A 13,818-nucleotide genomic window follows, 5' to 3' on the forward strand; every position below is an offset into this window, starting at 1 on the left:
TCGGGGGGAGGGAAACCATGAGGGAGTTGTCCCAACATATGTTGATTGAAAAAAAAAATCATAACCTTTAAGGTGGCTAATTTTCTCAGACCCTTCTTTCCTGAGGACAGAAGGAGTTGATCACACCATTAATTCTAAAAAAAGAACTTATTTTCCCTGGTCTGTTTCTGGGCCTCCTGTTGAAATCAGCTGACTGCCCAAGGGAGAGCCTTTCTTTATCCTTTCATGATACTGTAATTGCCTGCGTGTCCTAATGCATCTTCAATTTCCAACTTGTACTCAGAACCAATGGGGAAAGTTTGACAGAAATTCCATGATACAGAGGAGCTCTCCTGATGCCAAGGATTTACGATTATAGGCGGCCTCACACATCAAATCAAGTGTGCCATTACCCTCACTCCCATGAACCTGTCTTTCAGCACGATCCACGACAGCAAGAAGACAAAGGCTTTGTTACAACAGAACAGAGCAGAGACATCCGTGGCTGTCAGCTTCTTTAAAGCCAGTAAATACAGGTAATTAGTCAAAGTCCATAGAATAGAAAAGGGAGCAGTTCTTTTAAGAAAGAGCTTCAATGTCAGACCGTCTTCACCAAAAATCCGGCTGCATTCCCTAGGAAAGAAAAAGAGGTTAATTGTCAGGTACTAATTGTGACACATTTTGGGTTGTCTAACTCTTGACAGACATTTTCTGGTAAAAACACAAACACTCAACACCCATTGTTCATCGGTCGAACTTACTTACTTGCCTACCCAGGGCTCCCACCTATGGAGCACAACGGGGGGCAAAGGGCTCCATGGACAAGAGCCCACGTCCCCCAGGTGCAGAGCTAGGCCCTTTCCTACCTAGATATTCTCTCAAGATGGCTGGGGCAGCCAGTCTGCTGCTGCTGAACATTCTCAGAGAAGTCTGGAGAAATCCAGAAATGAGTAGTTTCTAGGATTACCAGCTATTAGACAAGAGAGAAGACTCTTTCCCAAGAGGGTGACTACAACAGGACCAAGAGGGCTGCAACTGTGTGAACAGGTAGAGACAGCTTGCAAACCCACAAACTGTGGAGAGCCACACAGTTGGGGATTTGATTTTTCCTAAGGGGCAAGACCTCTTTTTAATGTATCTGCCCAGTTGACTAATTTGGTTTTCCTTTAGCATTTCTAAGATAGGAAAAAAAAAAAAATGACGAAAGATTCTGTGATGACCCCAAACTGGTAAAACAAATAAATTTTAAAAAATCAAACTCAGGTTGTATGTATATACATACATTTGGTTGCTTTGGAGGAATTATCTGAATTTATTGTGTAAAAATAATCACTTCGGTTAAATGTTTGCTTTGTTTGATTTCTGACTAAGCTGATTATTTAACCAAAGGTGCCATTTTATTTTATTAAAGATTTTTATTTATTCATTTGACAGAGAGAGAGAGAGAATAAGCAGGGAGAGCAGCAGGCAGAAAGAGAGAGAAGAAGGCTCCCCACTGAGCAAGGAGCCTGCTGTGGGGTTCAATCCTAGGACCCTGGGATCATGACCTGAGCCAAAAGCAGATGCTTAACAAACTGAGCCGCTCAGGTGCCCTCAAGGGGCCATTTTAATAAAAATGTTCAAACTAGTGATACAGACAGGCAATAATGATGTGATAAAATAACAGTGTTTGTCTGACTATGGACTGAAAACAGACTCACCATTGGGATAACTCAGCTTGATTTTTTTCCATGCAGTTGTTCATGAACATCCAGGCATTTACTGGGCAACTATCCTGTGCTAGGCTGTGTATTTTCAAGAGTAGTATAACTACCTTTTTGAAAGCAACAAGCTACTGATGTTTGCATGGTTATAATGAAATCTACATGGTTCTAGCTAGTACTAGCACCATTTCTCCTCTGGCTTTTTCTGAAAAGAAACAATTGTGCCCCAAAGTTTTACAAACCAAAATCATCTCTAGCCAATGTTTGCCCCAGCATATGAAGCAACTTACCCTATGGAGGGCCACATGGAGGGAGGGAGTGACAAAGTGGTGAGGCTTTAAGCACAGGAGTATGGCCTTCAATGTCAAGTCTCACGGAAAACACTGCATCCAAGCAGCGGAGAATGCTGGGAATTGTAAGCCAGCGAATCCCAGGAGGTTAAAAATGCATAATGTACACATAGAAACCTGTGTAACAGTTTTACTTTTGATGCGGGAGACAACTAAAACAGAAGGATTTTTGTAAAATAAAAATGCAACTTCCCAAAAGTAATTTTTAACCTGAAAGAGACAAAATCCAAGAAGGGGTAAGATAACCTAAAAACAAAGTATTTTGTAAAGTAAACAGAAATCACACCTGCTCAGGGAAATGGAGGGGCATCTCTTAAGCCCCACAGCCATGGAGAGACACTGAATCAGAGCCACATACATACCAAGCAGCAGTTGGCACAAGGGATCCTATCTCTCTGTCCTCATAAAGGGATCTGCTCTGTGAGAAAGTCAGTCAGGCAGAGCTGGAGCTGCTAGTCATGGGCTCATCCTGACATCTACAAGTGCTAAATGGCTTTTGAGATATACATTGATGAAGAAACACAACAAACACATTTCTAAGGAAAGGACTTCTTTTCATATTGCTGTCCCTGGCCAGGGAGGGTTCTTCCTTCCCAGAGCCCACTGTCATGCTGGGTTGAGTGCTCTCAAGCAAAGACTTTGAATGCAGGAGAGCACACATTCCCGCAGGGAGGCACAGTGACAGGGAGAGTTTTCTTCCCCAGTGTGGGGGGAGGGGCAGAGACTGTCCTCCCCGACCCACCGTGTTAGCTTCCGTATTGGTCCCCTCTTTTTCCCTTCTCTGCCTATCAACCTTCTCCCCGTTTGTCCCTGCCACAGTAGAACTTAAAAATGCTCTCCATTCAAATGCCTGGTCACGGGGGTGTAGGACCTTATGTTATTTAAGCATTAAGTGCTCAGAAATGTGAAAATTCAGAGAAAGATAGGATGTCTATAGATGAGCAAGTAACACTGAGTCTCTCCTTGGGATGATGAGATCAGAATTTCTAGGCATTAGGCACTGACAGGTGGCAAATTTGGACAGAAGTTAGAAGCTGGGGACACTAGTAAATTAATTATGCTCAACATTGGGGCACCTAGGTGGCTCCATCATTCGAGCGTCTGTCTCTCGATTTCGGCTCAGGTCATGATGTTAGTGATAAGAAAAAGAACTGAAAATTCTTTCATACCATTCAAGAGAAAAGAAGAAAATAGTCAGAGGATCTGATGCTATGGGACAAATTCTGTTTCCAGTCTTACATACTAACTCTCTTCTCCCCCTTGTTCTGCCATGAGAGCTCCGGGAAGTGCCTTCTTGGCAGATGGTGTTAATGAGTCTACAAGGAAAATAAGATGAAGGATCTCAGAATTTTCTGGCAATGTTTACCTCTCCTATGGAGGGGCCCTCTGGAGAATATTCCTTTCAAAGACCATGTTTTCTGCTTGACAATTGCAGCTCTTTGATTTGGTTTCAGACATGGCCAACTTCAACCAACTTGCACTCACAGGTGGAGGTGTCCTGCCCAATCACAGGTTTCGATAAATTCGGAGTTAGTCAGACATAAGGGATGTGGTGGAGATGAAGTTGATTCCCGAAACAACATTTCTGTTAGCAGCAACCTCTTGTAAATGTGTTATCTTAAATAAAGCCAACTTGGCATGCTTTGAGGTGTTCTGAGGTACAACCTCCCATACTAAACTCTTGTTTTTATCAGCATGTGTATCTAAACCACAGGAGCATTGGAGTAGAACATTCAAGCTATGGATAAGCCATTTTCAAACAGGGAGAATTCTAGTTTGATACTCTTGTTCCCTGAAATTGCTTATGAAATATTGTTATTAAAAAAGACCTTGTGTCCTAACTTCATGTCTATTTGATGGGAATCAAATACAAAGTATCCTTAGCAATTACAAACAGGTATAAGGCTTATTTCTGTCCTCCAAACCAGAAAACATTTATTACTTTTATATAGATTTTGCTTAATTTTAATTGAATAGTCATGGATACCGTGGAAAATCAGCACACAGTGTAACTTTAATATTTTTGGCTGCTTCTAAGCTGGTGAACGAAAGTGGAAGTTGAAAATAGACTCTTTGCAGTTTGTTAAGTTTTTAAGAATACTCTGTTAATGCATCTTTTCAGGAAGTATGGGGCAAGAAAGAAAGGTGATTTTGGCTTCTCCAAGATGAGTTTGTTGTCATTCTGCCAAGGAACAGTAAGTGGGTGTAGAGAATTGTCCCTCTCCCACTACCATCCACTGAGGTCTTGACTACTGTTTTGTCTCCATGATTAGAGTGACTGTCCTGGAAGTTATTCCTTCCCTCTAGGCCTTTCCTCTTCGAGAAGCTGTCTGTCAGCAAAGGTACTTTGACCCAAATGCTGCCTTTTGCCTGCAATCGAGTGCTGGGCAAGACTGGTCCTGCCAGCTTCCTGAGCTCTCTAAGATGGGGCTGCAGAAGCCAAGTTTAGCACAGAACAACTACTAGAACCGTGGCACTACCAAGTTCATACCTGGTGAACCAATAGTGAAAGTCCCATGTGCTCCCAACCAGCAAAGAATAGCATCTTCTAAACCTCAGGGCTGGCCTCCCTGGGTGGCTCAGCTGGTGGAGCATCAACTCTTGGTTTTGGCTGAGATCATGGTCTCAGATTATAAGATCGAGCTCTGTGCCAGGCTCCCTGAGTCAGACTCTCCACTTAGTAGGGAGTCTGCTTGAAATTCTCTCTCCCTCTGCCTACCGCCCCACCCCCCAACCCTGGCCAAAAATAAATAAATAAATAATCTTTAAACCATTAGGGCCAAACTTCCTTTTTTTGTGAAACCAGATCATTTTATCTGCTTAGGTACCACAGTGTCCCAAATATTGAGCAAATATTTTTTTTTTAATTTTTTATTTTTTATAAACATATATTTTTATCCCCAGGGGTACAGGTCTGTGAATCACCAGGTTTACACACTTCACAGCATTGAGCAAATATTTTTGTAACAATTAATCTTATGAAGACATGTTCTTTTCTGGGCTTGAGCCACTGGGGTATTCCCTTAAAGCATGACTTTCAGAGATAATTCTGGATTTAAATCTGGATCCTGTTATTAGACCTGTGTGACCTTGGACAAGTCATTCAACTTTTCTAAATTTGTTTCCTCTTGTGTTAACATAAGAATAATAACACTGCCTTAAAAGATACATGTTACCAGCAGTGATGATGAATTAAGATAAGATCTACAAAAGCACCAGCACAGTGCCTGGCATGTGACAGACATTCAATAATTTTGTGCCGGCGGCGGAGGGGGGGGAGCTGATTCTCTTTCTTAGTGCTCATGTATTCATTACCAACCTTAGATCCTGGCTTTCCACACTCCTCTAGTCAACTCAGTTCATCATGCCACAGAGAAGAAATTATGCAGTTTCATAAAATTATTTTAAAACATCTTGCACTGGCCCTTTAACATGAAACCTACCTGAACTTTTTCATCGGAGATTGTTTTTCTTGAGCGGTGGCCAGATGACCGGAATAATAGACTGGGAAAAACATAATGTTCCAGTTTGTTGAAAACCAAGTCATGAAAAATGGACAGTAGAAGTTCTTGTAAGTAATTTTTACAATCTGTGTGGTTCCAACCCAAGACGATGACACTGACAAGATGATCAAGAGTCCCCAGACAGCCTTCAGAACCATGGACGTGCAAGACTGGCAGCGAGCCTTGATTCTGTTTTCTTGGCTGCTGTTCTCAGGATGAGTCTGTGTTCCATCATCCCCTGAGAACAGGAGAGGAATACAGATGTGTGGAAATCAGGTTATAGGACAGCAACCAAAGAGGCAGACAGTAGTATCATCAGGGTTTTGCTTTTTTACCATCATTTAAAGGGATTAACTCTGGCTCCCTTTCTCTCCTGAATCTTTGCTCTGTAAGGTACAGTATGGATCTTGACCCCTACCCGTTGTTAAGGTCACGACAATGCTCATGAACTTGGTGGATGCTGTGCTGTTCTTCCAGGTACTCTAATCACTTCTTCATGAAAGCATTACATATCTCAGCTCCAAAGACTTCGACTTGGCCACATGACCTGCTTGGTCTAATCAAACATGAACAGAGAGATGTGAAGTAGGCTGCCTCCCAGGAGAACTTTAAGGGCATCACAAGGTCCCATTAACCTCTCCTGCTCATCTTCTCTGTCATTAGAATAGAAAAAGCCAAATAGGAGTTGCCCTTTTAGTCTCTGTGGGGGAATGAGCAGATCCCAGCCAAAGCAGCCCTGTATCCGCTGACATGAAAAGTAAGTGAGAAATAAGTATTTGTTGTTATACTCTACCAAGGTGGGTTCCCCCCCACCTCGAAACTGCAGCAAAGCTGACTATTAAATTGAAAAGCACTATGTCCCAAGAACAGGGCAAATCCTAACTACACAAAGTCATTTCCCACCTTGGAGCGAATTACAATTTAATGTATTTCTGGGAGCACAATGAGTTCTGCTTTGTATTTGTACATTTACTAAGAAAATTTAGTAGCATTTTTTTTACATTAAAAATAGTCAAAATTCTCTAAAAGCGACAATCATAAAGGACTTCTTTCTTGATAGAGAAACAAATTCAACACAATAAATTTATGTACTTGTTGGGAGGTTAAAAGGGAGAAGTCACTGAGTCCCCAAGCTGAGATCCCAGGTGTTAGAATACCAAGGGAAGGGAGACAGAATTGTCTGCAAATTCTCTCCTGTCTCCAAGCACCTCCTTTGAGCACAGGGTTTGTCCAAGGAGTTAAGAAAGTGGTATAGGCTGCAGATTGTAAGTGGTAGCGGATGGGTTTCTTACTTTCTCTTTCTAGAACCTACTCTCTCTCCCACTAAATGTGGTCCTATTGCTTAATAAGCCAAGTATGACCACCCCCCTGGGGTAAAAACTTTCACCCAGGTAATGCTTTCTAATATAATTATTTGGGAAGGGAGTAGCAAGCCTTGAGGGTGAATTCTGAATTGGAGAATATAAACCGAGCAATGACAAACACAGCAATTACTGTATGACTTCAAAGTCTTCTGAACGGTACTGGATTCTCAGGGCCTAAGCCTCTAGAAGATGAAAACTGGTCTTCTTTTATTTATGTGTTCAGCAAAATCTTATAGAGATCACCAGGAGCTAGTTAGTTATTTGGGTCCTAAGGGTTCAAAGATGAAAGACCTGAGCTCATGGCCTAGTGGTAAACCAGAAAACACATCCAAAATAGTGTGTTAGGGCCAACAGAAATAGTGTGTTAGGGCCAACAACGGCAGATACAAGGCCATGTAGAAACAGAAGAGGGGCACTTGTTAAGTGATGGGGAGGGAAATGATCGGGAGAAACTTTCATGATGTAGTAACATTGACATGAGTCTGGAAGTGTGAGCCAGGTAGCTCCCTTTACTGTGTATAGACAATTCTTGCTCTTGATAACAGTCCTGCAAATCCTCTCTATAACCATGTGGCTTATGCAGAGAGCAGAGGGGAAAAATATAAAATGAGTGAGAGGGTGGAATAAGAGACTCTTGTCTTGGGAGTCTTGGAAGCAAATGTTAACCTACCCAGTAAAGTAGATATTATCACTCCCATTTTACAGATGAAGAAACTGAGGCTTGTGTTAAAAGTTGTCCAAGGTTGAACCTACGTTGGTATGACTCTAGGGTCCAAATCCTTTTATTCTGAATACTCATTCTGTCTAGGTTTCAGGCTTGAGCTCTTCATTCAACCCCTGGAAATTTCAGAAATGGTCTGGAGAAAAAATTCTGTTTCCTGACAGGAATGGTAGCCTGGCTTGAGGCTGAAGAGGAGGGATGCCTAAGAGAAAGGCGGACTCTTCAGATTACATTATTCTTGGGGACCATCTCACCAAGGAGGGATGATTCTGTAAAGGTTATCAGTATCCCGTTAAACTGATACCTGCCTTTGCTGTTGCTTTCTTCATAGACTGCTTGGTGCCACCATCGTACCATGGACAGTGCTCTTGATGCCACCGGTAGTCACCTAGATCCCCCCATAGCATCAAACCATTCTTCTGCTAGCTAGATTTACTTGTTGCCAGTTCTTTAATTTCACCATCTATCAATATCATAGAAAGACTGGGTCTCCAGAGCTCTTTTATTTTTCTGGTGGTTTAAAATTCTCTGCAGTCCTGCTTAGATGTATGGTTTTGTATAGACCATTAAAACTGATATACCAGGAATTCCATCCATTACCATGAAACCTGGTTAGAGTCATTAATGGCAGAGGCCACTGGAATTTGGAAACCTGGGTGCAATCAGTGTATGGCCCTGAGCTCATGTTTGATTCCAGTCTTAGCTTCTTTATCTGTCAGTGATAACACCTGTCTCATGGGATTTGTTTTGAGGTTTAAGTACATCACATTCATGAAAGCATGGTGAGCTGCTCTTCAGATCATTCTCCTTTTCTCTTTTTTCTTCAGTGCCCTGGAATACCCCCCAAGTGCCTTGTGAATCATCGCACAAAGTAAATTATGTCCTCTGTGATCTTTAATGGTATAGATTTTAAAATTTGTAGTCTGCCTATGATAGATAGAGCAAGTCTTTATTAACCAGTATATTTAATTAACTGGAACATTCTATTCTGCAGATAACTGGGATAATAGGAATATTACTGCAACTTATTAAAGCCAATTAAAACTTTCTGAAGACTTAAGATGTCATTTTCTTCATTTTTAAAAAGAACCTCAGCCTTGGGGTCAGTAGCTGCTCAGATACTATTTTAAAATACTGTCACTTTTTGAAAAATCTTTTCTTATATATATATAAAAAAAACCCAACCTCTTCTCAAATTAGGAGAGCCCTAGAAGAGGCTTTTCTATTTCTTGTATATCTTTGTTGACTATTCCCCATCCATACTAAGCACCCTGAATTCCATTCTTTTCTCAAAGTTCTGTTTTATTTTCAACTACCCATTTATTTTGGATGGAGTCTTTTGTTGTTTTTGCTGTTTTGTTATTGTTTTTAAGAAGGCAAGATATTTAATATGTTATTGAACAAACCGAAGGAATGAGTGGAAGGACACTGAAAATGCAGGTGGCAGAGATGGAAAGGAGGTGACCAAGGATGTGGCAAAAGGAGTTGACATTGGAAAGGTAGAAACACGCATGTTAACGGTGGCCCCAAAATATGGTAATTGGCAAACAAAAGAACAGAGACATCGTGGCACAGAGGAAAGCATCTGTTGGCATAGGATTGTTGATTGTTTTCACTCTTTTCAGAAGTGGAAGGGCAGTCACGTGACAAGAGGAAGTGAGTGAACTGGGAACTTGAGCACCTTCTCTGTGGAAGGCAATGAGATGTCCACTGCCAAGCAGGACAGAATGGGCAGCAGCCCAGTGGACTAAGCTACATTGGAAAATGATAAATTTGCCAGGAAATCCCTGGATCTGCTATCAGATTTATCTAGCAATTCTAATAATCTGAGTAACTTGGGAGTTGGTGGGTGTGGTCAAGCAGATGTGAGGAAAGGCTAGAGGTCTTGACTGACCAGTAAATGCTGATCAGGGAGGCAGTGCAGTGTCCTGAAGAAGACATAAAACTGGGAAAACTAGAAGGATTCCAAGGACTGCCAGTTGTGACAAGCACAAAAACAGAGTCTGTGATTTTTTCTGGTGTTTTTAATCTCAGAGAGGGAGAGCACTATTACTGCATCCCAGGGTTGAGATCAAAGATGCAGGGGTTTGACATCTTCAAGATGAGAAAACTAGTCACCTTATAAACTTAATTGAATGTCACTGTTTAATCATGTGTTAAGCCCTTCAACAACTGTCTCTGGTGTCCAGTTTCTCTGCTATACTGTACACCACTAATAGATCCTATCTATCCATTTCCCTTCTTCCTTCTTCCACTTGATAAACCTTCCCACTCCCACCCCTGAGAGTCCATGTAATGTCTCTGTGTTCTGGGCCAATGGTACCAACTTTCATGGCTGGTTAGAAGGTTACCTAGATGTACTGTTATTTAAGAGGAGGTCACCAGGGTACCTGATCTGTTTGGCCTTTCAACTCTGTGTCCACACACTCCAGAGGATCCTCGACTCTGAAGTTCAAGAATAGGAGCAGAAGAATCTTCAGTGACAGAAAGAGGGGACAGTTGTCTGCTGATGCCACTGTGGGAACTGGGGCAGTTGGCTCCTGGTTTACATCGAGTTACTGATGATCTGGAGGTACCTGGGAAGAAAGAGTTCATACAGTTTGAGGACTTCCCAGAAGAAAAACTGGAAACAGATTTAAGAAAAAAAAAATTTTTTTTTTTTTTTTTAAAGTGAGAGAGAACAAACAAGGATGAGGGACAAGGGGGAAGGATAAGCAGAGTTCCCACTGAGCAGGGAGACCAATCTCAGGACCCTGGGATCATGACCTGAGCCAAAAGCAGTGAGGCTTCACCGACTGAGCCACCCAGGTGCCCCCAAACCGGAAGCAGATTTTAAATCCCTCGGCAGTAAAACACATGGCAGCAGGAGTCACAGTCCCGATATCAGGGACATTCATTGAGCTCAATTGTAATTTTATAAGAGGGGCTCTTAAAAAGAAAATTCTATACTGGCAAGGTTTGTGTCCCCAAGATAAAGGGTCCTTTTAGATAAATCTGTCAACCAAAAACAAATTTGACAAAATGGTAAATGGTTTGGGTGGATACATCTGCTCTGAGTTAGAACTGCTAATACAGTCAAATAGTTAACCTCAAGGGAAGGAAACGGTTCTGTCACAGGTGCTTTTTCCCTTTTCCTCCTAAGATTGACTGTTAAATTCTTAACCCATGAAACTGCCCATGGTGTTTCTTATGAAGTCCACTCTACACGTTTCCATTGAATTGGTCAGAAAAATCCAATTAGTTTGTGTCTTCTCAATCAACTCTGGCCTCTATCCACTCCCAGAGGAAAACCCAGCCTTCAGGATCCTCCATAGGCCCAGCCCCTCCTAATCCTGATTAGTCTTCCATGCATCCCCGCCCAGGGTGGGTCAGCTTCATGGGTCTTTGGACCATGCAGTCACTCAGGGCTCAGAAGGACCTCACACACCTCCCCCACAACTGTGTATAGTTGCCATGTGGAGGTTCTTTTATCTTTCTTTTTTTAAATTTAATTCAATCAGCCAACCTATTTAGTACCTCATTAGTGTTGGATGTAGTGTTCGATGATTCCTTAGTTGCATATAACACCCAGTGCTCCTCACATCACATGCCCTCCTTAATGCCCAACACCCAGTTACCCTATCCCACACCACCTCCTTTTCTGCAACCCTCAGTTTGTTTCCTAGCATCAAGAGTCTCTAATGGTTTATCTCCCTCTCCTATTTCTTCCCATTCAATTTTCCCTACCTTCCCCTATGATCCTCTGAGCTATTTCTTATATTCCACATATGAGTGAAACCATATGAAAATTGTCTTTCTCTGATTGACTTATTTCACTTAGCATAGTACCCTCCAGTTCCATCCATGTTGATGCAAATGGTGGGTGTTCATCCTTTCTTGATGGCTGAGTAATATTCCACAGTATATATGAACCACATTTTCTGTATCCGCTCATCTGTTGAAGGACATCTTGTCTCCTTCCACAGTTTGGCTGTTGTCGACATTGCTGCTAGGAACATCGGGGTGCATGTGGCCCTTCTTTCACTACATCTATATCTTTGGGGCTAATACTCAGTAGTGTAATTGCTGGATCATAGGGTAGCTCTATTTTTAACTTCTTGAGGGACCTCCATACTGTTTTCCAGAGTGGTTGCACCAGCTAGCATCCCCACCAACAGTGTAAAAGTGTTCCCCCTTCTCCATAGCCTTTCCAGCATTTGTTGTTCCTTGTCTTATTAATTTTAGCCATTCTAACTGGTGCTCTCTCATTGTGGTTTTGATTTGTATTTCCCTGATGACAAGTTATGTGGAGGATTTTTTTTCCTATGTCTGTTGGCCATTTGTATGTCTTCTTTGGAGAAGTGTCTGTTCATGTCTTCTGCCCATTACTTGGTCAGATTATTTGTTTTTTGGGTGTTCAATTTGAAAAGTTCTTTACAGATCTTGAAATCAGCCCTTTATCTGATATGTCATTTGCAAATATCTTCTCCCATTCCATAAGTTGCCTTTTAGTTTTGTTGACTGTTTCCATTTCTGTGCAGAAGTTTTTTTTTATCTTGATGAAGTTCCAAAAGTTCATTTTTGCTTTTGTTTCCCTGGCCTTTAGAGACATGTCTTGCAAGAAGTTGCTGTGGCCGAGGTCAAAGAGGTTACTGGCTGTGTTCTTCTTTAGGATTTTAATGGGTTCCTGTCTCACATTTAAGTCTTTCATCTATTTTGATTTTATCTTTTTGTATGGTTGTAAGAGAATGGTCCAATTTCATTCTTCTGCACATGGCTGTCCAATTTTCCCGACACCATTTATTGTTGGATATTCTTTCTTGCTTTGTTGAAGATTAGTTGACCATAATGTTGAAGGTCCCTTTCTGGGGTCTCTATTTTTTTTTTAAGATTTTATTTATTGATTTGACATAGAGCGAGAGATCACAAATAGGCAGAGAGGCAGGCAGAGGGGGAAAGGGAAGCAGGCTCCCCGCTGAGCAGAGAGCCCAATGAGGGGCTTGATCCCAGGACCCTGAGATCATGACCTGAGCTGAAGGCAGAAGCTCAACCCACTGAGCCACCCAGGAGCCCCGGAGTCTCTATTCTGTTCCATTGATCTATGTGTCTGTTTTTGGGCCAGTACCTGGACATGCTGTCCTGATGATTACAGCTTTTCAATACAGCTTGAAATCTGTATCAATACATTGCGATGCCCCCTGTTTTGGCTTTCTTTTTCAACATTCCCCTGGTTATTCGGGGTCTTTTCTGGTTCCATACAAATTTTAGGATTACTTATTGCAGCTTTGTGAAAAATGTTGATGGTATTTTGATAGGGATTGCATTGAATGTGTAGATTTCTTTTATCTTTTAACTTGTTTTTTGTAAGTAATTTCCAATGGGGTAATGGAGCACACACAGGGGGCTTAGGCTCAGAGCCTCAGCTCAGGTGTGGTCTTGCCTCCAGTTGCCTCCCCACCTCCTGGGGTGGGTTTTCAGCAACCACTCCCATGTCTTTGCTTAGCAATCCTACAGGGACCTGGGTATAGGTGGGGGGAGTTTGGGGATCTCAGAGTGAGACCCCCAGTGTCTGTGGGGGCTTGCTCTCACACAGCAAGTATCCTGTGTCCAAGGGAACAGATTTTAAATAGCAAATAAAAAATACCTTGGTTAAGTGGAGAGCGAGACAGAGAAGGAGAAAGAGAAAGAGCATAAGAAAGGAAAAAGCCATTTTCTGCTTTTTGAAAAAGGGGCTCTGCATTTTCACTTTGCACTGGGCCTCCTAATGACACAGCTGGCCTTGCTCAGACCTGAGCACTCCATTCCAACTAGGCTGGTTCTGGCTGTGTTCTGACACCTTCCTCTCACTACTGACAACTCTTAAGTCTTTAACTGGGTTGTGCCTCCACCTGGAACATTCTGAATCTACCCAAATCTTTAAACACTATGATCAAATCCTGATTGGTTCATGCAGTCTTTACTGTTAAATCACATGCACCTATACTTTCTTTGAACGTTTACTGTCTGAGCTCATTTGACGATAGTCTTCACTCACTGCCCCAATGCTTCACTTTCTCCTGTGTGAATCCTTTTACTCCCTCCACCTGCAGAGGCTGCTTGGCTTTGTTCTCTCTCTCTCTCTCAGTAAACTTTTAATTTTGAAATAATTTTACATTTACAGAAAAATTGAAAAGATAGTTCAGGGAGTTCCCATATGCTCTTTAGCGAGTTTCCTCTAAT

General features: G+C 42.0%; 1 protein-coding gene across 2 annotated transcripts in view; it reads right to left on the minus strand.

Annotated features, from left to right (window-relative positions):
- Positions 1–13,818, minus strand: part of SLC35F4 (solute carrier family 35 member F4) — a 236,610-nt gene that overhangs the window by 16,619 nt on the left and 206,173 nt on the right. For both annotated transcript variants that reach the window (XM_059182188.1, XM_059182189.1), the window contains exons 2-4: positions 10,011–10,196; positions 5,476–5,773; positions 393–612 (exon numbers count right to left, since the gene is read on the minus strand). In XM_059182188.1, the coding sequence (XP_059038171.1) occupies positions 393–612; positions 5,476–5,773; positions 10,011–10,196 (704 nt within the window). The remainder of the gene's footprint in view (positions 1–392; positions 613–5,475; positions 5,774–10,010; positions 10,197–13,818) is intronic.

The sequence above is a fragment of the Mustela lutreola genome, chromosome 7 (genome assembly GCF_030435805.1).
Source record: "Mustela lutreola isolate mMusLut2 chromosome 7, mMusLut2.pri, whole genome shotgun sequence".
Classification (NCBI taxonomy): Eukaryota; Metazoa; Chordata; class Mammalia; order Carnivora; family Mustelidae; genus Mustela; species Mustela lutreola.